General features: G+C 37.7%; 1 protein-coding gene across 5 annotated transcripts in view; it reads left to right on the top strand.

The window, feature by feature from the left end:
- LOC135714765 (lysosomal-associated transmembrane protein 4B) overlaps positions 1–24501 on the top strand; it is a 222761-nt gene that overhangs the window by 82436 nt on the left and 115824 nt on the right. For 4 of the 5 annotated variants that reach the window (XM_065238134.1, XM_065238135.1, XM_065238137.1 and 1 more), the window contains 3 exons: positions 5412–5526; positions 22534–22729; positions 22786–22924. In XM_065238134.1, coding sequence (XP_065094206.1) covers positions 5416–5526; positions 22534–22729; positions 22786–22924 — 446 coding nt within the window. In that variant the 5' untranslated portion in view covers positions 5412–5415. The remainder of the gene's footprint in view (positions 1–5411; positions 5527–22533; positions 22730–22785; positions 22925–24501) is intronic. The other variant, XM_065238138.1, reaches the window with a different exon arrangement.

Raw genomic sequence — 24501 nt, 5'->3', positions numbered from 1 at the left:
CCATTTTTGTATGAATTATCATTACCAAAAAAATGATCTTGTGCTTTTCTCTGATAATTATTGATCCATGTCGATGCATTCCTCCTCGAGATATTCTATTAAATCTTCTAGTGTCTCGTCTTTATACGGTCAGCTAGAAAGTGTATGCGTAGATTTCTCTGAGCATAGGATTCCATGCTATTCTTTTCTTTGTCTTTTTCGTAGTCGTCAATATGGGCTTTTAGAATTAAAACTCGGTCTTTGTAACTCTGAAATGATTCCTTGAACCCTATTCCAGAGTTTCAATTTTCGAGAACAACTCTTCTAACTTGACATCTGTGGCCATGTATCTGCCTTGATTCGTTTGAAGTAAACTGCCGCCGGGCCTTTCAATTTTAAAAAGACCACTTGAATCAGCGGTTCGTCTGCCTGTGCTTGGTTTTCCGCTGCATCAGGATTTTATTTTGCAAACAAGTCTACTGCGTAAAGGAATGAATCTAATTCAGCTGCAGCTCCCCTAAATTCTGGAATACATTGAATCGCTTTCTCAATTGGGAACGGTTCCGCTTGTGCCACTGCCATTTTATTTCGTTTCATTATTCAATGGTTATTGATAAATGTACAGTTCAAAAAATGTTTTTGTTCTTGTTTATAATTTTCGATAGTCAAACTATTCTTCAAGTATTCTTCCTCTAATTTGTTGTTGTATTCTATAAACTTTGATGTATTACCTTCTTCAGAATTATCAGCATCAAATTCCTCTTCTGATTTCTCAGAGCCTAATAATGTTGAAGAGAATGGGAAATCGTCTTCAGTATCTGAATTTTCAAAATTTGATAAATTTTCTTCATTAGCTGCTGATATGACAATTTTCAAAACAGGAGTATGGAATGTTATCACCCTATTTCTTTTCTTGTATTACTGTTGTAGCGTCTAATATTTTTAACGATAAATCAACTTTAGTTTTGACATATTAAAAGTCGTCCGTTAATTTATTCCATTGAGTAATATTTAATCTATCTTCATATTTCTCCAACATTTGAGTAAAATCTTTTAGAGCATCAGTTGAATGCTGCCGTTTAGTTAGAATACCTCCAAGCGTTCTCGCTCGATTTTTACTCCTAGTTAAATTCAAGTATTCTTTTTCTATATAATCTTTAATGTCTTCAAGTCGCGGCATTTAGGTTATAATTGGATTTCATAATAGTGCAACGAATCCAAATTCTAGCAATTGAGTTCTTTAAGGGTTTTGAGGTAAATGCATATTCGTAACCTGCATTAAAAATGGAAGTCAAATTCAAAATTTCATCAATTTTGGTACGCTGTAACTATTCTAAATAAGAACGATTACATTGGCAAAAATCACTACCTTAGCGCCCCTCGGAGACACTTTGTATGGGAGCGAGCTGTCAGTTTGTTAGTTTAGTGTCAAACAGTGAAGCTATTATTTTGCCGGCGCCGGTGGTATAGTGGTAAGCGTGACTGCTTTCTACACCCCAATGGGTCTGGGTTCAATCCCAACCGAGGTCGGTGGGATTTTTCTGAGGGATAAAAATCTTTGGTCACGTCTTCCTTCGGAAGGGAAATAAAGCCGTTGGTCCCGGCCCATGTGTGTTGAATGGGTGCGATATCCTACGCAGGTGTGGAAGCTGCCTTCCTGCACATTCGATTGCAGTCAATGGATGGCAATCGATGTTCGTCGGTGATTGGCACTAGATTGCGGAACAGAGACCGACGTTAAATAAAGGAAAGAAGAAGAAGAAGCTATTATTTTGATTTAAATCTTGATTTTAAAATCGAGATGGATGTGAAAAAAATATCGTTGTGCTCAGAAAATAAACTCTTTCACATGATGTGTAAAAATGAAAAAAAAAACAAAATTAAAGAACCCAATTGGTTCACAAGAAAAATATCTGTCTGCGTTAGTAATTAATATTAAAGTTGTTACTCACCCTAACAGGAGTATCAGATGCCTCATCCTTATTGTCCAGATTTTCGCTCACAACTGTTCTTCACGTTTTTCACTGCCAGATTTGGAAACAGTATTTTTTGAATCTGGAAGTGTGTTTATGATACCATTATCCATTTGATAAAGGTAGAGTAAACATGCGGGGCTTATTGTAAGTAAAAGTGACCTCAGAGTGGTCGTGAATTACCAGGCATTCTGAAATGGGTCACTGGAGCTGCAATAGAGCTAACACCTTCTAACTCCCGGACTAAACCTGCTTTAATTTAAGGGTAATAAAAAGCAGTTTTCTTCCATAATAACACTGCCGGACAGTGGGGGTTAGATTGTACACACACACACACACACACACACAAACACACACACACACACACACACACACACACACACACACACACACACACACACACACACACACACACACACACACACACACACACACACACACACACACACACACACACACACACACACACACACACACACACACACACACACACACACACACACACACACACACACACACACACACACACACACACACACACACACACACACACTGTTGTCAATGAGTCACGCCAAGAGAAAAACAGTTGAACTCGCATCACGGTTTTCGAAGGATTCCCTTTCTTTTCACTTGGCAACAGAGGACTTCTACATCAACTTCAAATGACTTCTAGCTAGCTAACAAAAAATTGCGGCTGTAGTGAATCATTATATCAGTGATTTTGTCAAATTATCTTATCAAACAATAGTAGAAATTCTCATTACTGATCATTAGCAAACGTATCCCATGACAATTTAATGCTCACTGCGTGTTTATGATCATTTCTTAAATTTTATTTTATATTTTATTGCAATACCTTTCGTGGACCTTTCATAGCATCGTAATGTTTGTTTACTTTGCACGATAGGTAGCCGGTTTGACAGTTCAATAGGTAGACTTGGCTTCACTCTTGGCGTGACTCATTAAACACCGACTCTAACCCTCCCCGAAAAAAAAATTACAGTGAAATTTTCAGTGGAAACAATGCTCTAACATTAATATTTATTGTCGACAATAAAAATGATTGTTATAATGTTGTACTCTTCCGAAAACGGCAAAACTGGTACCTAGCTGTACAATGAATGTACATAATAAAATGTTGTTACAATGATTTTTATCGTATTTTTCATTTATTTTATTGTTAACATGATTCGATCATGAACAATAATGAACAACTCTATTACAATAAAAATTGTTGTTACATTAAATATTGGTGTATTTTCATTGTGGGTTACTTCACGAACAATAAAAATAAATCTGATTGAAGCATGCAGACTATGAGAGGGTCAGCAACACTGCCAATGTAATTAAGATAGGCGCTGCTCGTATGGCTCTGGCTTTGACAGTTCGTTTGGCTCAAAACCAGGCAGTCCGCGTCCGCTCATATCTTATCCTAGACCCTCTCTAAAGCTTAATGGAGACCTTTTCCGTGCAGTCAATAATCATACAATAATAATAAAAAATTCCACCACTTGAAGATGTCAGGAAGGAACTCTCAGGTGGAAGCATATTTCATGGGTGATTCTCTCCAGTCGAATGCATTAACTTATCAACGACGCTCAACCACCAAGGAGACGTGACCTAGGGATATCGAGCGCAGGGGAGTTGGCCTGCATTTCTCACAAGTTCCGGATCGAATCTCGATCCATAACCAGTAAAAAAAGGACCACCCGTAACAGACATACCACCACCCCCTTCCCGGGGCAATGTTTTATTTTTTCGATTTATTTTTAAAGTCGATAAAGTAGATCTGTCAAGCCAACACATACACTCTAAAGTACACTGTTATTTTTTTTAATCAATAAATTCGCCAACCAACAGTAAAATAACAATAATATATAATGTTATTGAAAAAAAAATGTATGGGAAAATCACGAAAATTTCATTGTTAAGATACTTAACAACCCCCCTTTTTTATTGTAAATTTTCCATTTACCATGAAATTTATTGTTTTGTACAACATAAATCAAGGTAAATTTATTGTAGACGTAACAATATAAATCATTGTTAAGACAATAATTTTCGTCTTATTGTTACATTGTTTTTTAATGTATTTTTGTTGTTATTTTTTTTCGGGTCTCTACTTTCATTTTCTTCGCTCCCGAGCTGCGTGCGTCGCGTGCATATTTTTCCGCAATGTTATTGTTACCGGTCGTTCACCGATCGTTTTTTTTTGTCTTCATTTATTTTAATTGAACGCGTGCACCGATGAATTTGAGTTCTCTCACTCGAGAAAAAGTGACACAAGCTGCGGGCAATGTTTACTAATCATGAACACTAAATGCTCATTATTCATTATTCATGAACATTTAGTGTTCATGATTAGTAAACATTGCCCGCAGCTTGTGTCACTTTTTCTCGAGTGAGTGAACTCAAATCCATCGGTGCACTCGTCCATGGGAGGCATTGATTGAACGGAACTCAAATTTGAGTTGAATGGACGAGTGCACCGATGAATTTGAGTTCACTCACTCGAGAAAAGTGACACAAACTGCGGTCAATGTTTACTAATCATGAACACTAAATTTTCATTATTCATTATTCATGAACATTTAGTGTTCATGATTAGTAAACAATGCCCGCAGCTTGTGTCACTTTTTCCGAAGTGAGTGAACTCAAATCCATCGGTGCACTCGTCCATACCTCATGGATCTAACCCGTCATACCGTCGCCACCTAGATCTGAAGTGCAACCTTTGCATAAAACTGCATTTGTTGTTTTTACCGATAATTGCACTTCACATCCAGGGCATTATTCGTCTCGTATGTGCACTCAGCTGTTTGTAGTCCAAAGAAGAATCAATGTGTTATATTTTTCCCCTTGATGACATACATTTGCTGCGTCCATCCACCCTCTCGCGGGACGTTGGCCCTCGTGGCTCTGCACATGACATGTTTGTTTACGTCTCATCCTTTATGTCAACGATGGATTCCATCGCGTGTAAAATTAATTATTTCTAAGTGTGGATATTAGGATTATTCACTACGCGTATCGTAAACATATACAGTAGCGTAAAAATATCAAAATAAATTGGAGTGTAATGGAAGTTTACGCATTTTCGATGCGCTTTGTGAATACCCCTATTATTCAATAGGCCTATAAAGGGCCACCCACATTAGATCCGTTTGCGTTGCGTTGACGTAAATTTGACAGTTAGACAATAGATTTAGCTGTCACTTTGCCGCAACGCGTTAGATCCGGATCTAATGTGCGTAGGCCTTAATAGTATTAAGGCCCACGCACATTAGATCCGTTTGCGTTGCGTTGACGTAAATTTGACAGTTAGACAATAGATTTAGCTGTCACTTTGCCGCAACGCGTCAGATCCGGATCAAATGTGCGTGGGCCTTTACCGTATTTCGTCTGTGCTAGCGAACGTTGAGTATAATAAACATTATGTTTTGTATTTTATATTTACAGAACCATGCTGAGGATTCGTCTCAAAATGGGACCTTCTATGAGAAATAAAGAATGGACATGCTGTTTTGGAATCCACGTCCGTACTGCGACTATCATCATTGGGGTCTGGCATCTGGTAAGCTTTGGGTATTATATTGAGCTCTAGATATTATAAAGAGTACACACTTAGAAATTATTACCGTATTCGGTAATTTTTTACCGAACTTTCAACAGCTGAACGTTCGGAAAACGAAATCGATAGTGAGCATGCATAAGGGCGTAAACGCGATGATCGATTCTCTTCGTCGATTTTCTCTTTTGTTAATAACTCGCTAGAATTAACATTTCTCTGTGCGTTTGCTGTTGTTTTTGATAGCCAATACAACCTGTCACAACTCTGCATTGAACAAATTCTAGAAAATTGTTTCACTTAGCTGTAGCAATTGTAACAGTTGGGGTACTCCCTGCCCAGCACTAATGATACCCCCCTCTACACTACCTCAGGGTCGGCATGCGCGCTCGAATATCACGGCCAAGGAAACACTCGAATATCCAACACACACAACACTTGTTTAGCTATAGGCACCTTTATTGTTCCCACTTTCGTCCCATTTTCGTATTCGCTATCTCCTATCTCGTTTTGCCTGACGTTTCTTTTAATTCTTCAGAGCGGGCCCGCTGTTGGTCCTTCCACAGCCACTCCTTCACCTTCCTCAGCTTCCTTCTGGGCACTTTTCACAGGCCAGTCGGTTCCTTTCCTTTGACTTTGAACCCTCGACTTGGTTCGCAAGCCGGTCGCGTACTTCGGTACTTTCCGCGACGGCTCTTCGATCCCTCTCTCTCCTCACCATACTCGTGGCGTGGCGATGGGCCGTTGGTTAGTATTCCCGGATACCTTCGTATCGGAAGATGCTCCGTGTCTAACCGCGCCGTATGCCGAATGACGGACACTACGGGGTCTGACCACGCCGTGGATGAATTGCCAGCGGTAAACTACGGGGTCCTGGATGGTTCTGCACCTCACTCTCCTTCTTCACTTTTTTTCACGTCCTCACGGTTTTTTACTGGTTTTCGAACTTGCTTGAACTAGCTTTACGAAGTATCGCTGTTGAGTATCGCCAATCAAATAATTCTCAACGATGGCGGCTGACCTATCCTCTCTCCTCCTCGCTGAGCCATCGTCCTTCCACCCTATTTCGCCTCATCATGGCCCCATTATGCCCCCTCCTAATGGCCTCCTAATCCAGTAAACAGTGCCATCTGGTGGTAGGTAGAGGATCTTCCTGTCGTTTAGTGGTGTGGCTGTGTACTGTCCAGTGGGTGATTTTGTGGGCGATGGGTGGTGTTGGTAGCTTGTATTCAAACCTTTCCTTGGCTTATTGTTATACATAAAATATGAAATACTAATCGCGACAATCTCACTAATCTCAGACAGACATACACACCACTGGTTACAAAATGCAAAATGAAAATCGATTAAAAGAATCGATCATCGCGTATACACCCTTATGCATGCTCACTGTCGAAATAACTACCGAACGATCGGTAAACATATTTTTGGATTATCTGTCAAAATTACCGAACAATTCGGTGATTTTCTAAAGAACAATTCGGTAGCTAAAGCTTGCTTCATTTAGAATTGGAACAAACTTTTGCTCATATTGTGGTGCTCCTGGTGGACGGATTTGGAAGTTCTTGGCGCCCACGTGTCGGGAATTTTGTCAGCTTCACGTATGTATTTTTGACATTCCGCAAATCGACTGTACTTTGTAAACAATCAACATGGAAGCCGAAAGAAGGGAAAAAATTGTGCACAGTTATTTGGAAAATCCATTGTGGTCTGCATCTAGGCTAGCTAAACAGCTGAAATTGCCCAGAAATACCGTATGGCGCGTTATCAAACGGTATAAGGAAACATTGACGACGATTCGGAAGCCTCAAGCCAATCGTCGGAGTGGAACTGTCGACCGGAAACTGCGTGGTAAGATTTTGAAGACGATTAAGAGGAATCCCAATCTGTCGGACCGTGATTTGGCCAGAAATTTCGGTGCTGCCCATAGAACCGTGAGGAGAACTCGACTCCGGGAAGGAATCAAGTCGTATCGAGCTAGCAAACAGCCAAATCGGACCATAAAACAGAATAGTGTGGCCAAAATCCGTGCGCGGAAGCTATACGACCAGGTGCTGACCAAGTTCGACGGGTGTCTTCTGATGGACGATGAAATCTATGTCAAGGCTGACTTCGGGCAAATCCCAGGTCAAAAATTTTACTTGGCAACGGCTCGGGGGGATGTTCCAGCCAAACTTAAATTTGTTTTTGCCGACAAATTTGCACGAAAATTAATGATTTGGCAGGGCATTTGCAGCTGTGGCAAAAAAACGAAAGTTTTCGTTACAAATAAGACAATGACGTCGGAACTATACCAAAAAGAGTGTCTCCAAAAACAAATTTTGCCGTTCATTCGATCCCACGACCATCCCGTAATGTTTTGGCCAGATTTGGCAAGCTGTCATTACAGCAAAGTCATTCAAGAATGGTATGCAGAGAAAGGGGTCCAGTTTGTTCCGAAAAACCTTAACCCACCCAACTGCCCCCAGTTCCGCCCTATTGAGAAATACTGGGCAATCATGAAGAGGAGACTCAAGGCAAAGGGAAAGGTTGTCAAAGACATCAATCAGATGAAGACCTGGTGGAATAAGATAGCTAAAACGATGGACGAAGAAGGTGTGCGCCGCCTAATGAGCCGTGTTACAGGAAAAATTCGAGAATTCCTTTGAAACCGTGACGAATAATTTTATCCGTATTTTTTCTTAAAAGTATGAAGAAAACGCTACATTTGTATAAAAAAAGATCTTGAGTTCAATAATAAATAACTGAAATACAGGCAATTGTTTTTGTTCCAATTCTATCTGAAGCAAGCTTTATCACCGATCTTCCGTAAAACGAGAACGAAATCTTTTTTAATTCTACTACTTTTTTTCGAACAATGTGTATTGAATTATCTTTTTACAATAATAGCTATTTGATAGTTTTTATTGAGAAAATTTTGCCAGAATGGTTTGGTGCAATATTTAAATCGGAAAATGGCTGGATGAAAATAGTGTGCAGGAGATATGCGACGATCGTTTGTCCAAGAATGGTCTTCTGACAAATAGAACGGGTGACATTGTATTTTGGATGGTGAAAATTTCTTTGGTCTATAAAATAGTAATTGTAAATACTTCTGTTTATAATACTGTACCTCGTTCCATTCATCAGCACTTTAAGCTGGTGTTTATCCTCGATGCACGGTTCACTTATACATAAAATTTCTTCGCGATTTGACAGTTTGTACATACCGAAGCTCTGTATTTTTTTAACGAATTCGGCGATTATCTCATTTTACAATTCGTACTGTAATTTTTTTTACAGAGTTCGTCATTAAAAAATCAGATCACCGTTACTTCGGTAAAAATTTACCGAATATTGCTGACGCATTTCGCGCCAAATTGTATTCGGAGCTGGCAGCACCCTTACAGATTTCAATGAAACTTTCTGGATGTGTGGACCTTGACTAAATATGCCACTTTGCATACTTAGTTTTTCCAAAATTTATCTAGACTAACATTTGAGAAGGGCCAAACTTTTTCTGTCGATTTTTTTCAAAAAATATTATGGAAAAATGACAACTCCTACAAAAATGTGTTGTATGGATGACTTTTAGGAAATTGTCCAAGTTATCGTAAAAAATTACTGGAAAAAAATTCATTTGAGACCTACACTAAAAAAAATCATTTTTTAAAATTTAAAGTCGATTTAAAAAAAAATGGCCATGCTTGATTTGGATGAAACATGTCTGAAATATTTTTTTTTTGATTTGCCATTTTCACACAACTAATCCAGTGAAGATCAAAATCATCTCAGAATCCAATGAAGCTCAATTTGTGATTCAATTTTGTCTAATCAGCACTTAAGTTCACTTTGATTAATCGAGAGTTTCATATGAAAAGGGCTCATGATGCATTTATCGCCAAATCGTATTTGGAATTGGCAGCACCCTCTCAGAGTTCAATAAAACTATTTGGACATGTAGACCTTGTCAAAAAAATATCATTCCCTTATTCTGTTGTCTACTACTGATGCAAAATTTGATAATATGTGAGAGAAAAAAGACAAGATTTTTCATATATAATTTATTTATATAGTTTCAATGTTTTAAACCTATTTCCATACGTGTTATTTTTTCCTTTCTTCCAATAAAGTTAAATATTTTTGGTTCATCTTCTGAATTAGAATACCTTTTTGCCGCTACTTTGTCACCAGTTATAGGCACAAAACTGTGGAATTTCTGTGTGCCAGATATTTTCTTTGTGCTGTTATATAGTTCTCCTAGTTCTTCTGACATTTCGATGTACTGTTCAGTGGATATGTACTCGAAACGTAGTTTTGTGATATTTTTATCTGTTTGTTCAACTGCCCAGTTATATAATTCTCGTGGAGTTGTTATGGTGTTTCCATAATCTCGAGCAAGACTAGCTCTCTTTGCCATTCGCTTGAGAGTGCCACCAATGGCATCACAGTGACCTTTTCCATGAGACGTTGCAAAAAATGCCATTCTGCTTCTAATCCATGCTTTGACTGAAATCTACACAGACTAGCAAAGTTTATTTATTTTTTATTTTTGTATTGTGATGCTGCCCCATCTGACATAAAAGTAATTTTAGAAAAAATCTATCGATTGTTAAATAAAATCTGTCATTTTTGAGATGAACAACTGAACTGCAACTGTATTGTGAGTCATTACTTCTGATATGATAATGAAGCTAACATTTTCAAGTTTATTGTCTTTCTTAAAATAAACTTCAGATGGATGTATTGTTGCTTGAGAATTATTCCAGTGATACCCTTGAGCAGCGTTTTGGATAATGAATGAATAATTTTCAGAAGAATCACTAATTGCTAGAATTTCGCCTTCTTTTAATGATTCTATTTTAGAAAAGATGACTGTTGTTTGTAAATAAAGTCATGAGTTATAAGTTTGTTAATTTTATCAATGAGATACGGAACAAATTCATCAACAGGCTTGATAATCGTTTCCAAATTACAACGATCAGTATTCAGCCACTGTTGAAACACAACATCTTGTTTGTCATTTGATTCTAATAGCAAAGTAAGTTCCTCTTCAATATGTTCATTGGAAGCACACTTTTCGCAAGCACGGAAAAAGCAATCAGTTGTTCTAGTAGAAATATTACAAAGCATTTTTTCTATTATTGCATCTTGTGACATAATTCTTAAACTGTTGATCATTAATTTTACATTTTCATGAGTTGTACAAATACATACATTATGTATACCAGTAGCTAAGAATTCTAAATTGCTATAGGAGTATCGGATTTTGCCTCAGTAGTAGACAATATAATCCATAAAATTATTTTCTAATTATATAAGCCCTTTTCATACGGAATTCTCGATTAATCCAAGTCATTAGTTGCTTATTAGACAAACTTGAATCACAAATGGAGCTTCATTGGGTTCTGAGATGATTTTGAGCTTCACTGGTTTAGTTTTGTGTAAAAATGGTACGTTAAAAAAATCAGTTCAGACATGAAAAAGTTTTTGTAAGAAAAACTTTTTTTCCTTAAAAGTGCCCATCTCGCGATGTATGGACGGATGGTAGTAAACATAATTAGCTATCTTGAGGCAAAGTTTCATCCAAATCAAACATTTTTTAAAAATCGACTTTAAATTTTAAAAACCGATTTTTTTCAGTATAGGTCTTAAATGAAATTTTTTCCAGTATTTTTTTTCGATAATTTTGTTAATTTCCTAAAAGTCATTAATACAACATATTTTTGTTGGAGTTGTCATTTTTCCATAATATTTTTTTTGAAAAAAATTGGCAGAAAAAGTTTGTCCCTTCTCAAATGTTAGTCTAGATAAATTTTGGAAAAACTGAGTATGCAAAAGTGCTTTTTTAGTCAAAGTCTACACATACAGAGAATTTTATTGAAATCTGAGAGGGTGCTGCCAGCTTCGATTCGATTTGGCGCGAAATGCGTCTGCTATTTTTTATGTGTTACCGAAAAATCTGTAATAATTTTCGTTTGCCGATTATTTTCGACAAAAAATTACCGAACAAGCCAAACGTAGCTGAGTGTGTATTGATATTGAGTTTGTTAAATAACTACACATCAACATCTAAATCTATCGAACAAGTGCGAGCAGAAGGTACAGCTGAAAACCGGAATAAACCTCTAGTCTCGGCTCTAGCGACAATGGGTTATTCCTGGTTTCAGCTTTAAAGGCCTGTATGGAGATCAAAGCGAAGCGAAAACCTCATACAAAATACTAAATTTTTCACCTGTGTGAAAAACGCAATTGGCGATTTTTTCACTTCGCTTTGAACTAAACAGATCCCGACCAACCATTTTGTTAATTTTCTTTAATTTTCTATACATCGATCTTCAAAGCCATTCATAAGAAAAATCGATAGCGATCGTCACCATTTCATGAATAATTGTAAAGATGCTAAAAGTCTAATCGTGAATCGTTTATAAAGACCTGTCTCAAAATATTGCTACCAATCGTTACCAATGTTAAAATATCGATTGTGTTTCCAGATCAAAATATCGATTTCTGTGTAAAATCAAAATATCGATACACAACTGCTGATTTTATTTCTGATTTTTTATCTGCATAATTTCTAGTTTCGATCCAAGGCCATCTGGGGTGTACTGATTTCGTTGTTGGTTGCTAATCCTCGGGTCCACGGCTGCTGTTGATGAGCTTATCAACGACAGGCAAACACTCTAGTATGTGGTGTATTGAAATTTCTGTAAATCTTTTCATACATGAATTCAATATTGTTTTGTCATAACCATCAACCAGTCAGCCATGTAGGTGTAATAGAGTTCAAAAAGGTATTAATTTTCCTCATTGGGTTCCAAATGCCGAGAATCCCACCACGCATGCTATCACGGGTTATTAAATATAAAACGTGAAGAACTACAATGGTAAACATTTGCTGCGTCACGGCCATCGGTCTTCTCGTTCATTTACCAGCAGATTGCTTCTTCCGATGAAATGCCGAATATGTCGATAAATAATATAAACATTGCTATCTGTCACCTGGTGTGTCTCGAACTCTCTTTAACCAACGATGCAAATCGATAACAAGGAGATTATAAATGTGCATCGATGGCAATCTTTGTTGTTCTTTGTCAAAGTTCAAAGTTACGATGATATCAGTATTTAAATATTTATTGATGAATATTTGTAAAGAATGCTAAAGTCCATGTGAGATATCGAAATTAAAAGAAATTTAGTATGGCACCTTTATAGATTACTATCATATGACCGATGAAGAAATAATCTTAAATGTAAGTATCGAGCAATAAAGATTTTTAAATGTGTACATCGAAATTATAGAAAATTTAAAGTAAAGGATTGCCGACATAAATCTTTATTTCTGTATAAAGCACTTTGAAGAAGTTTCACGAACGGTTGGTCGGGATACGATCAAGCGAAATCTAATTTTATGGATCGTATTTTTTTTCGCTTAAGCCTAGTATAGCCTAGTATACAGTTCGAAGCGAAACGAAAATTGGAGCACGCGAAAAATCATGAAATTTCGCTAGCAAAAAAGGTTGTGAAAAAATGTTTGTGGAACATTTTCCAGTTTCCTTTTTTCGCAGTTAGTTCATGTGAAACGAAATAGATCAGTTTACACCTCGGGGGAAGTGAAAATCTGACAGATACGCTCTCCCGAAACGTCAACTTTTCGCTTAGCTGCTGCTCTTTTCGCGAGCGCTGCATGCGCGAAAAAAAATAAACGTAAGCGAAAAAGATGCGCGAAAAAAAATAAACGTAAGCGAAAAAGCGAAAAACATTGGATTTCGCTGGATCGCATCTGTTTACAGTTCAAAGCGAAGTGAAAAATTTGCCAACAGCGTTTTTCACGCTGGTGAAAAATGTAGTATTTTGTATGAGATTTTCGCTTCGCTTTGATCTCTATACAGATCGAAGCGAAACGAAAATTGAAGCATGCGAAAAATCATGAAATTTCGTTTGCGAAAAAGGTTGTGAAAAAATGTTTGTGGAACATTTTCCGGTTTCCTTTTTTCGCAGTTTACAGTTCATGTGAAACGATCAGTTTACACCTCCGGTGAAGTGAAAATCTGACAGTTACGCTCTTTCTCAAAACGTCAACTTTTCGCTTATTTTTATTTATTTATTTTATTTATTTGTCGTCAATCAGTGTAGACCGTTTTACAATAGTGCTGTTGCATTACATGCTATTTTAAAACATACGTTTTATTTGAAATTGTCAGTAAATGTAGACTGCATATACAAATATCTAAAAAATAAAAATTGTTTTAAACTTAACGAGATTTCAGGATTTAAGCAGTTAGTGTCCCTAATAAAAAATAACCATAAACAAACGATAACCCAAATCATTGAACTATTCCACAAATGGTTTGGATGATACCCAAAACACGTCGTTAAGCAAATTAACCATACAATTTTTATTAGGGGTTCTCCTTACTGTATCTTTCAAGGGGCTGCTAAACCAGCATTTTTCTGTTGTCTGCTATTTGACTAGTTAAGAGGGTACTGTCAAATTTATGAAATCCCATAGTGGAAACATTTGATGTCAGTCCCGTGGTATCTTTAGACATCGTTAGATCTATATGCTCACAATAATTATTATACACTCTCATCATTCTATTAATTATCCATTTTTACCATAATTCGTTCTGTGAGGTGACAGTTGCAACCAACCCGGGGGCAACTTGACAACTCCAGTATATTTCCAATGTACCGAGATAATTTGGTTCTGGTGGTTCTGTCAAACTCACAAGTTTTCAGAAGTGTTATCTGAATAGGACGAGTGCGGAAATTATGTATCGTAAATGAAATGCAAGTTTAAAATTCACCTTATTGTCGCGCGCCCACCAAACCAGAACGCGCGTGTGGTACACGTGAAGTCCGACGTCAAAATTAACATCAGCGACATAGGAAGTCCAGCCATTTTGATATGCAGTCGTATGCACAATTCATAATCAGTTAATGATTTTTTTTATGTAATCTCGTATGTCTTTGAGCAGAACAGAACCAAAAGCTTAAACATATGATTTGTAAATCAAAAATATGTGGTTGTCATCGAATTAATCGAAACAAATGAGAATTGAGCGATAATACTTTCGGTGATTTCGACTACAGTACTCTAGTAAAAGTATGGACGACTGTCACCAAAAAACTGAAAAAAGTAGAAGGGTCCGTGCCTAGGGGCACGAACGGAAGCTTGACGTAGGACCGCTAGTGGACGGAATAAATGTGAAGAGCATTTAGTTCTTTTAATTGATCAATTATCTATTATCTCAACTCATTCCGTTTTTGAATTGTAGCAGGCGTACCAAATTAGTAGTAATCTTTTTCAAAAAGAAAGCTGATTAAGAGAATCAATCAAAATCACTTGCACCCCTGCTTCCAAGTTTGGTTAGAAGATTACAACTCTGGAGAGCATTTTGTGTGGTCGTTGGGGGCTTGTGGTTCTTAATATGGACAAACAAGCACAGATAAATACTATTCCAACTCTTTACTGATGTAAGCTTGATGGCCCTGAAAAGGGCCGTTTTATTTATTGAAGAGGACATCCATGGCCACTTACGCTTGGCGTGTTTGGTGTAGGTGACAGCATCACGGACCAAATTTTCCAGGAAAACCTTCAGCACACCTCGTAGATCCGACCGGAGATACGTTTGACACCAGCACGGTGAGCCAGACGACCGATGGCGGTTATCTCGAAGAACTTAGCGATGCTGCTTGACGCCTCCTTTACCAGACTTTTCCTCCTTTGCCACGACCAGTCAATTGTTGCTTGTTAGGTGTGAAGGAGTGGACTAGCCACCACCTTCCTATTGCTGCTATTGCTGTTAACCACGCCGTCCGAAGCGAAAATGAGCTAATGCCACACAACAGCGCTCTTTTATATCTTTTCAGGTTAAAGAAGAATGATGTGCAACCAAGTGGTATAAAAGCTTCAAAGACTCCTCCCATTATGAGTAGTTTGCTATCAAGTAGCGACACTGGCTCTTTTCCTTTTGCGTACACGGCGAATGAGAACGACCCAAATTTGAGTTTAGTTCACTCATAATCGCCAAAAGTGCAGGAACTCAGCGATGAGTAAATTTGTGTCATGGTTTCCTGTGGAAAACCTAAAAAATCTGCCAGAAAATGAAGAAATTGACGAAAATTGTATTCAGTCTCGGAGTAGTACCAATAGACTGAGTGAATCCAATCTTTACTTTTCTCAAATTCGGGAATTTTTCCCTGGAAAATCCTGGAAAAACCTGGGAAAACATGAGGCAAATTTTCTCATCGCAGAGTTCCTGCACTTTATTTCTTATTTTTGAGATAACTAAACTCAAATTTGGGTCGTTCTCATTCGGCGTTATATCACCTTGAAAGATATCGGCGCCAGTGGTTAGCGTGATTATCTCCAACCCCAGCAGGCCTGGGTCCAATCTCAGTCGGCGCTACCGGCATGTTCTAAGACATAAATCTCTGATCACGCCTTTCTTGGGGAAGTAAAGCCGTTGGTCCCCGGTTGAGTTGATGGGTCGATTGGTAGGGTCCAGGTGTGGGAGCTGCCTCCCTGGCGTCGGTTGCATTGGAGCTCAGTACGGAAAACAAATCTCGCGTAACTTTCCAACAGGACCTATCTACATTGATCGATTCTCTTCATCGACACTCTCTTTCGTAAATAGCTCGGCTTCACAAATGTTTCGTGCCGTCTTCGTCGAATTAGATGCTAGATTGTTGCTTCTTCCATCGAAAATATCCGGCCGTGGCGATTCAAAGTTGATCAAGGTTGATCAAAATAATTTGTACTCCTGCTTCCAGTTTGATTACATGAGCATTTTGTGTGATAGTTGGTTCTGAATATGGGCAAACAGGGAGATGAATTCTATTCCTACTCTTTACTGTAATAAGCTTGATGGCCCTGAAAAGAGCCGTTTTGTTGCCAATGTTGATGACGATTTAACTTCCGAAACCAAACAGAGTGCTTCTCTGTCACTTCAAAACGTAGATGACATCCATGGTGTTTAGTGTAGGTGACAGCATAACGGATCTCATTATTCAGGAGCATCTTCTGCACACCTCGTAAATCAGACCGGAGATACGTCAGACATCGCCACGGCGAGCCAGACGACGGATGGAAGTTATCTCGAAGAATTTGCGTTTGGTTCTGAATATGGCGATGAGTGTGCAAAATATTACGCAATTCCATCCTCCCTATTCGCACGCTCCCGAGGATCGGAGGCGAATGCCACTTCGACTTGTTTCGTCTACTTACTACTCTCTGACGACTGTGCTCGGGAAGCAGCATATGCATGTAGGTAATTAGTGGATTTGTTAGTTAATTCGACGCTTTTGGACAATGCTGGACATTTACCAATTTTTCAATAGTATCTTGTTGAAAATCAACATTCGGAAGCATTGTAGCGATGCGTGATAGATTGGTGATAAAACTATTGAAATTGTACCAGAGGCAGCTGAGTTATTAACGTTCAAAATCTTTCTTAATTTGTTACATGTTCCATTTTCGGTTTTCACAAAGTGTACCCCCATATAGAAATCAAAGACGTAGTCCTACGTCAAAAGTTGATGAACAAAAAAAGAATGGTTTTTCAGCAAGTAAAACGCTGTACAGACTGGAGAGTTATAACGTTATAACATGTTATAACGGTTGTCAAATAATTGCAACACTGAAACCACCATCAAGATAGCGCTATAACATGTTATAACTCTGTAGTCTGAACGTACTATAAGAGCGTACTTATTACAGTATCCTATGGCTAATCCGACAAACTTGTGCAGCTAGTACTGCATAATGTACAATTTGAGTTACTAGCTTAAAAGAGTACAACGATAGTACAACCACAAACGAAGTGACAGACGGAGCGGCTCGAAAACTTTGGTGACTAACCTGCTATTGCAATTTTTCAGTGTACCACATGGCAACACCACTACTACTGGATTGTACCACATGGCAACACTACTACTAGATTGAACTAGCATTTTAACCGAATGTACTAGAATGTTTTGGTTCTATCTCTTTCACTCTACTCAAAACTGAAATGCATAAAAAAATGACAAAATGATACGCACTCTTTGCACACTGTCAAAGAATCATTGTACACAAAATCAACTTTGTTCAAATCAAAACAAAAAAACTAACCCATCTGGTGGATGATGGCACAAGCTTCCAAGAAAATTCTATTACAGTGAACCACATTATTTTAATGGATTTCTTCGCCAGTAAGTCGTCTGTCACTTCGTTTGTGGTACAACGGTGTAGTTTGTACGTCTGTCGAAGGTCAATTTCAGCCGTTTACTTTACTTATTCCGTAGGAGAAACGCGGGAAAGTAAACCTTCATTGCACAACTATGTTCAAAGCAATATTCTGAAGGCTGATCAAATTCAAGAGCAAAATAGAACTGAAGAAATCAAAGTATTTTGATTGCCATTCGATGATATAAGATGAAACTCATTCAATCGGTTCAATTTGTATGGATTTATTGAATTTCACCACGAAATTCATGAATTCGCTCTTTTCATATGGCATTCTTGCCTGTTGTTTGACATCCACACATGGTGAAACAAAAATTTTGTTTCTCATACAGAAACACCGTTGCGGTGGTGAAGGACAAACCCTTTGTTTACGTTGTGTGGCGACATCTACTATTTGCAAGTGGGTACGTGAAACTAAGGTTATCTGTCATCCTGCCGGGGACTTGATCAACATGCAACGGGACTCATAAGAAGGAAGGGGAAAAGAGGTCCAGCCTAGTTTCCTAAGAGCAAATAACAAAAACTGTTTTTGAACTTATTCTATACGATTTATATAAGTTTCATGGTATGGAGCCCAAACCACACTGCAATATTCTAGAATTGATCTCACGTAAGCTATATAAAGTGTTTTGATGGTATATGGGTCTTTAAAATGATAACTAAATCTTTTTATGAATCCCAAAATATTATTTGCTTTGTGAATTGTGGTATTCACATGATCTACAAATGTCAACTTCGAGTCAAGAATTACTCCTAAGTCCCTAATTTTATCGCACCTTGCAACCAGCTGGTTTCCTAGAGTACATGTAAAATCTAGAGCAGTGTGTTTTCTGGAATAAGACATAATATTGCATTTTTTTAACATTAATATCCAACAGACTTTTAACGCACCAATTGTAGAAAACATCAATTTCATTTTTTAAATGTAGCCAATCATTATTGTTAAAGATTTCCATGTACAGTTTCATATCGTCAGCATATATGAGCACATTTAAGCAATTCAACACAAACTTCACATCATCCACAAATGAAATAAATAATAAAGGACCTAAATGAGATCCCTGTGGAACTCCCGAGGTAACATTAACTGGCGAGGACATTTTTCCTTTAAAGTAGACCGTCTGTATTCTTTCTGTAAAGTATGATCCAATCCATTTTAAAAGTGTACTTGTCATACCTAAACGTTTTAATTTAAAAAGAAGTAAGGGAATGTCTACTCTGTCAAAGGCCTTACTAAAGTCAGTGTATAAGGTTTCAACTGTATTACCTCTATCCATTGCTTCAATAGAAAAGTTTACAAATTGCAACAGATTAGTAGACGTTGACCGACCTTTAAAAAACCCATGACTTTTAAGAGTTATAAAAATTTCTTGAACAGTGATATTATTAACTGATACGTCATTTTCCCCTTCATGTAGGTAAGAAAAATAGTTCAAATCGAGAGCATTAATGCATTTCTTATATGTGTTTTGGAAAAAAAAACGAGCAAATAGGTTACAAATATCCTCACTATCAGCACAAACAAAGTGACAGACGGAGCGGCTCGAAAACTTTGGTGACTAACCTGCTATTTCAATTTTTCAGTGTACCACATGGCAACACCACTACTACCATAGAGGTAACTCTAAGACTAGAAGGTCCCGAAATAACGTGCTCAACTTTTTGGCTCAGCTCTGGTACTCTCTTCGGTCCCAAGCTAATCGATTCACCCCTCGAAACATAGGAAAAACCAATAACCCCTCATTTTATCTGTCAAACTTTCATAGCGAATCAAAACAAACATTGCGTAGTACTAGAATTTCGACTAGAATAGCGTACGTTAATCGTTTGCTTGGGACCAATAGGCTACTAAAGTGGTGAGCCAATTTAAAATCGTTAGTTTCATATTGATTGTTGCTACTACTGGATTGTACCACATGGCAACACTACTACTGGATTGTACTAGCATTTTCACCAAATGTATTAGAATGTTTTGATTCTATCTCTTTCACTCTACTCAAAACTGAAATGCATAAAAAATGACAAAATGATACACTCTTTGCACACTGTCAAAGAATCATTGTACACAAAAACAAATTTGGTCAAATCAAAACAAAAAAAACTAACCCATCTGGTGGATGATGGCACAAGCTTCCAAGAAAATTCTATTACAGTGAACCACATTATTTTAATGGATTTCTTCGCCAGTTAGTCGTCTGTCACTTCGTTTGTGCTACCAGTGCTATCACACTCTTCAAACTGCATGCGTGATGGGAATGCACATGACTTCATTTTATCGTTCGCGAAGCTAAAGAACGTTTTGGGATCAGATTTTATATTGTTCTCTACTCTTGAATTGTAATTCCCATATGCTGACGATATTTCCAACCGGTGAACACTCGTGTTTATTTCAGTTACCATGGAGACGTAATTTGTGATTAACCCCGGTCCCTTTCGAATTGTATCATTATTTATGAACGGCCTCATATTTGAAATGACGTTTCACATTCATCTAGTGATGTCCGATTTTCATTCGAATAATCGTTTAATCGATTAACGAACCGAAAAGTAAACTATTTATAATCGGTTAGATCATGTCGATATAAGCATTAACATCTCCACAGGATCATCACCGATCGTTTCAAACATGTGCTGCACTCTCATTGGTGGAAAAATGCCAGCACAGCGAACAAAAAATAATCGATAAGTTGTTAATCGAGTAATTAAAAAAATGGGACATCTCTGATTTTGGTGTGATTGTTTTGATAAAAATGAGCGCAAAATTTTATCACTTGCGAGGGGGCAGCAAAACCACAAAATTACCTTGAATACGGGGGGTTCTCATTGGATGAAAGGGACCGTGAAAGAAGACACTAATTGAGAAATCCAACTTAAACTCCTGCGCGCCTGGTGGCAGGAATAAGCACTAACCGATGGTGATAAGTCTTTGACAGCCCTTGACAATTTAATTGATTGTTTGCAAAATTGTTTAATTTCAATGTAATTCCATGCAAATTTCTTGTCAGCATGGATGAACCTTGTACAAAATGCATAAAATTATTTTGTAATGCATTGTTCCTAAATAAAAAGCTACTTCAAGACAGTTAAATTACAGAAAACATGTTAAGGTTTGAAATCATCTGCCGATTAAACAGCAGACAAAGTTGGCCGACTACACACCAAATTTCGATTTTGAGTTTCAGCAAAATAGTTTGCTGAAATGGGTTCAGCAAAACAATTCTTTGCTGGAGTTCAGTATTAGCATTTTTAGCATTGCTGAAATCCAGTAAAATAGACAAACGTCAAAATTTTTTGCTGATAATCAGTAAGCTGTTCTTCTTGTCTGCTTAAATGACAGGTCGCGCAAAAACCGCTACGCTACCTGACAACACATTTTAACATTGTCATTGACACTTTTTTCAATGCCACGATTCCGAAAATATTCAACCTCAAAACAAATCGATCACGAACAATAATTAACAACTCTATTACAATAAAAATTGTTGTTACATTAAATATTGGTGTGTTTTCATTGTGGGTTACTTCACGAACAATAAAAATAAATCTGATTGAAGCATGCAGACTATGAGAGGGTCACACTGCCAATGTAATCAAGATAGGCGCTGCTCGTATGGCTCTTGCTTTGCCAGTTCGTTTGGCTCTATTCGTTGCCAAGTCAATTGAACGTCTACGACCAGATCGGTTTGAATTGAACTCAACTCTCCTGCCTCATCTAAATCCCGCTTAATGCAGACCTTTCCGTGCAGTCAATAATCATACAATAATAATAAAAAAATCCACCACTTGAAGATGTCAGGAAATAACTCTCAGGTGGAAGCATATTTCATGGGCGATTCTCTCCAGTAGAATGCATTAACTTATCAACGACGCTCAACAACCAAGGAGACGTGACCTAGAGAGATCGAGTGCAGGGGAGTTGGTCTCCATTTCTCACAAGTTCAGGATCGAATCTCAATCCATAACCAGTAAAAAAAGGACTGACCCGTAACAGAAATACCACCCCCTTCCCTTCCCGGGGCGATGTTTTATTTTTTCGATTTATTTTTAAAGTCGATAAAGTAGATCTGTCAAGCCAACACTCTAAAGTACACTGTTATTTTTTTAATCAATAAATTCGCCAACCAACAGTAAAATAACAATAATATATAATGCTATTGAAAAAAAAAAAATATATGGGGAAATCACGAAAATTTCATTGTTAAGATACTTAACAACCCCCCTTTTTATTGTAAATTTTCCATTTACCATGAAATTTACTGTTTTGTACAACATAAATCAATGTAAATTTATTGTAGACGTAACAATATAAATCATTGTTAAGACAATAATTTTCGTCTTATTGTTACATTGTTTTTTATTGTATTTTTGTTGTTATTTTTTTTTTTCGGGAAGACTTCCCCTATCCGATGGGTATGTTGGTTTGTGTAGGTGTGCCTGGAGTATCTAGAAATCAACGAGATAAGTCATTGTTTAAAAAAGTTGTTACGCCCTAATTCCAGCTCTAACTAGAATTGTTAGTCATACACTCATAAAATAAATCACATAACCAGTGGAAAATATCCATGTGAATTTCACATAACTTTCATGTGATCCCATAATTGGAAATTGCACCACTAAATCACATGAACGTTATGTGTCCAATGAAATCTATATGATTTCTCATATAGAATTTCTAATGCTATGTGATATTCAGGTAAAAATCATTGTTTTTGTTTTTGGAAAATACTATGTTCGTTCCTAATAGAAACTAAGTGAAAACTTTTTTCAGTGTACTTATTATGTTGCTTATTCTTCTTTTACAGTGCTTGAACCTACTAGCTTTAGGTATCATTTCAATCATAATCCGAACAAACAACTACCATTTGTTGTTTGATGGTATGAACGATATCGATGACAATGGAAACGAACAACTCGCGCCGGTATTGCCGACGCCCTTGAGTAAGGTGGATCGCCCTTATGCTTATATTGAACGTTTCCAACAATCTGGATTACATAGTAGTATGGGAATACATTTCTATGGTTTGATGATGATAATGGTTTCTTTCTTTCTGCAGATGACGTTGATATGAGTGGATTAGTGTTTCTCTGCATGATTGCTGTAACTTTGATGCTGATTTATGGAGCGGTCAAGGCTAAACCATCTCATCTACTACCATTTTTCTGCTTACAAATATTCGATTTTGCAATTGCCACGTAAGTAGGTTATGTCGTTTTCGTTTATGCTGTGTGGGCCTGCGCCGGTGGTGTAATGGGAAGAGCGACTGCTTTCTCGCCCCAATGGGTCTGGGTTCAATCCCAGCCGAGGACGGTGGGATTTTTCTGAGGCATAAAGGGAAGTTGGTCCCGGCCCATGTATGTTTTTTTGAATGGGTGCGATATCCTACGCAGGTGTGGAAGCTGCCTTCCTGCACATTCGATTGACGTCAATGGATGGCAATCGATGTCCGTGATGATTGGCACTAGATTGCGGAACAGAGACCGATGTTAAATAAAGGAAAAAAAAAGTTTATGCTGTGTAGCAGGGCACAACCTAAGAGGAAGAGGAGACAACTGGCTTCTTACTCTTTTATCTCTATCTATATCATCGTCTATATCTCTCTCTGTCTTACGAGGGGGGCGACTCTATCTACGATGCAGGGAAAATTGTGTTTTGCTGTGGTTAGCTGCGCGCACGCTGAGGAGATTGGTAGAAGATTGATGACGATTCTGAAGATTTCCTGTAAAACGATGATACGCAATGCAAGTAGATGCGAGAAATTAAAGAAGATTTTCTGAAGATTTATTTGCTAGTGTGAGATTTGTTGAGCATCTAGAATAGAGATTTAGACGTGTCGCCCCCCCTCGCTATCTTACGCACTTCAAATCGGCCAATCACGAGCTGGTTCGCGTTTGACAGAAAAGTGGTTCGTTTTCGCCCCCCGTATAGAGTTCTCTGCCACCGTTAGTATTAGTGAGAAGTTTCACTAATACATGCATTTTACTGGTTGAAAATAAAAAACAAACCGCTGTCAAGTCGAACACTTTGACAGCTGATTTTGTGGTTGAAAATAATAAACAAATCGATTTTACACGACTAAGCTCACTAGGTTGTATTAGTGAGACCTTACGTAGAGAAGTCAATAGAGGTTTTCACGTCTGGTTGTATTGGTAGGATATATGAGAGCGTGTTAGTGAATATCCGAGGAAAATACATAACAAATCGATGTCAAACTCATTTTGACAGATCTACTTTCATACATTTTTTAGGTTAGCCAGAGGAAAATAATAAACGACTTTACACGGCGTTGCTCCCGCTAGTGTGCGTGCGTTAAACGTCACTAATCTCTATTGTCTAAAACCCTACAGTAAAAGTATGGAGGTCTGTCAAAAGTTGTTCAAATCGAACCAACAAAATGCACCGTCCACACAGTCGTCCACACTTTAACTAGAGGGCTTTAGTATTGTCTCCCCTTATTTTATGTTGGTAAGCTCCAACTCGGATTAATTTTTAATACCATCTCTGTTTGGATGATCTGCAATGAATGTCGTGTTGATTAACTCTGGTGTCGACATCAAAGCAGCTGGACATTCTTGATCGGGATTAAATCCGAGGACAATACCTAAGAAGAAGAGAAGACAACTGGCTTCTTACTCTTTTATCTCTGTCTCTATCTATATCTATCTCTATCTATATCTATCTCTATCTATATCTATCTCTATCTATATCTATCTCTATCTATATCTATCTCTATCTCTATCTCTATCTTACGCACTTCAAATTGGCCAATCAC

The sequence above is a fragment of the Ochlerotatus camptorhynchus genome, unplaced genomic scaffold, assembly GCF_037179485.1.
Source record: "Ochlerotatus camptorhynchus isolate MF236.1 unplaced genomic scaffold, CSIRO-AGI_Acam_v1.1 ptg000711l, whole genome shotgun sequence".
Taxonomy (NCBI): domain Eukaryota; kingdom Metazoa; phylum Arthropoda; class Insecta; order Diptera; family Culicidae; genus Ochlerotatus; species Ochlerotatus camptorhynchus.
This window is presented reverse-complemented; position numbering and strand designations above follow the sequence as displayed.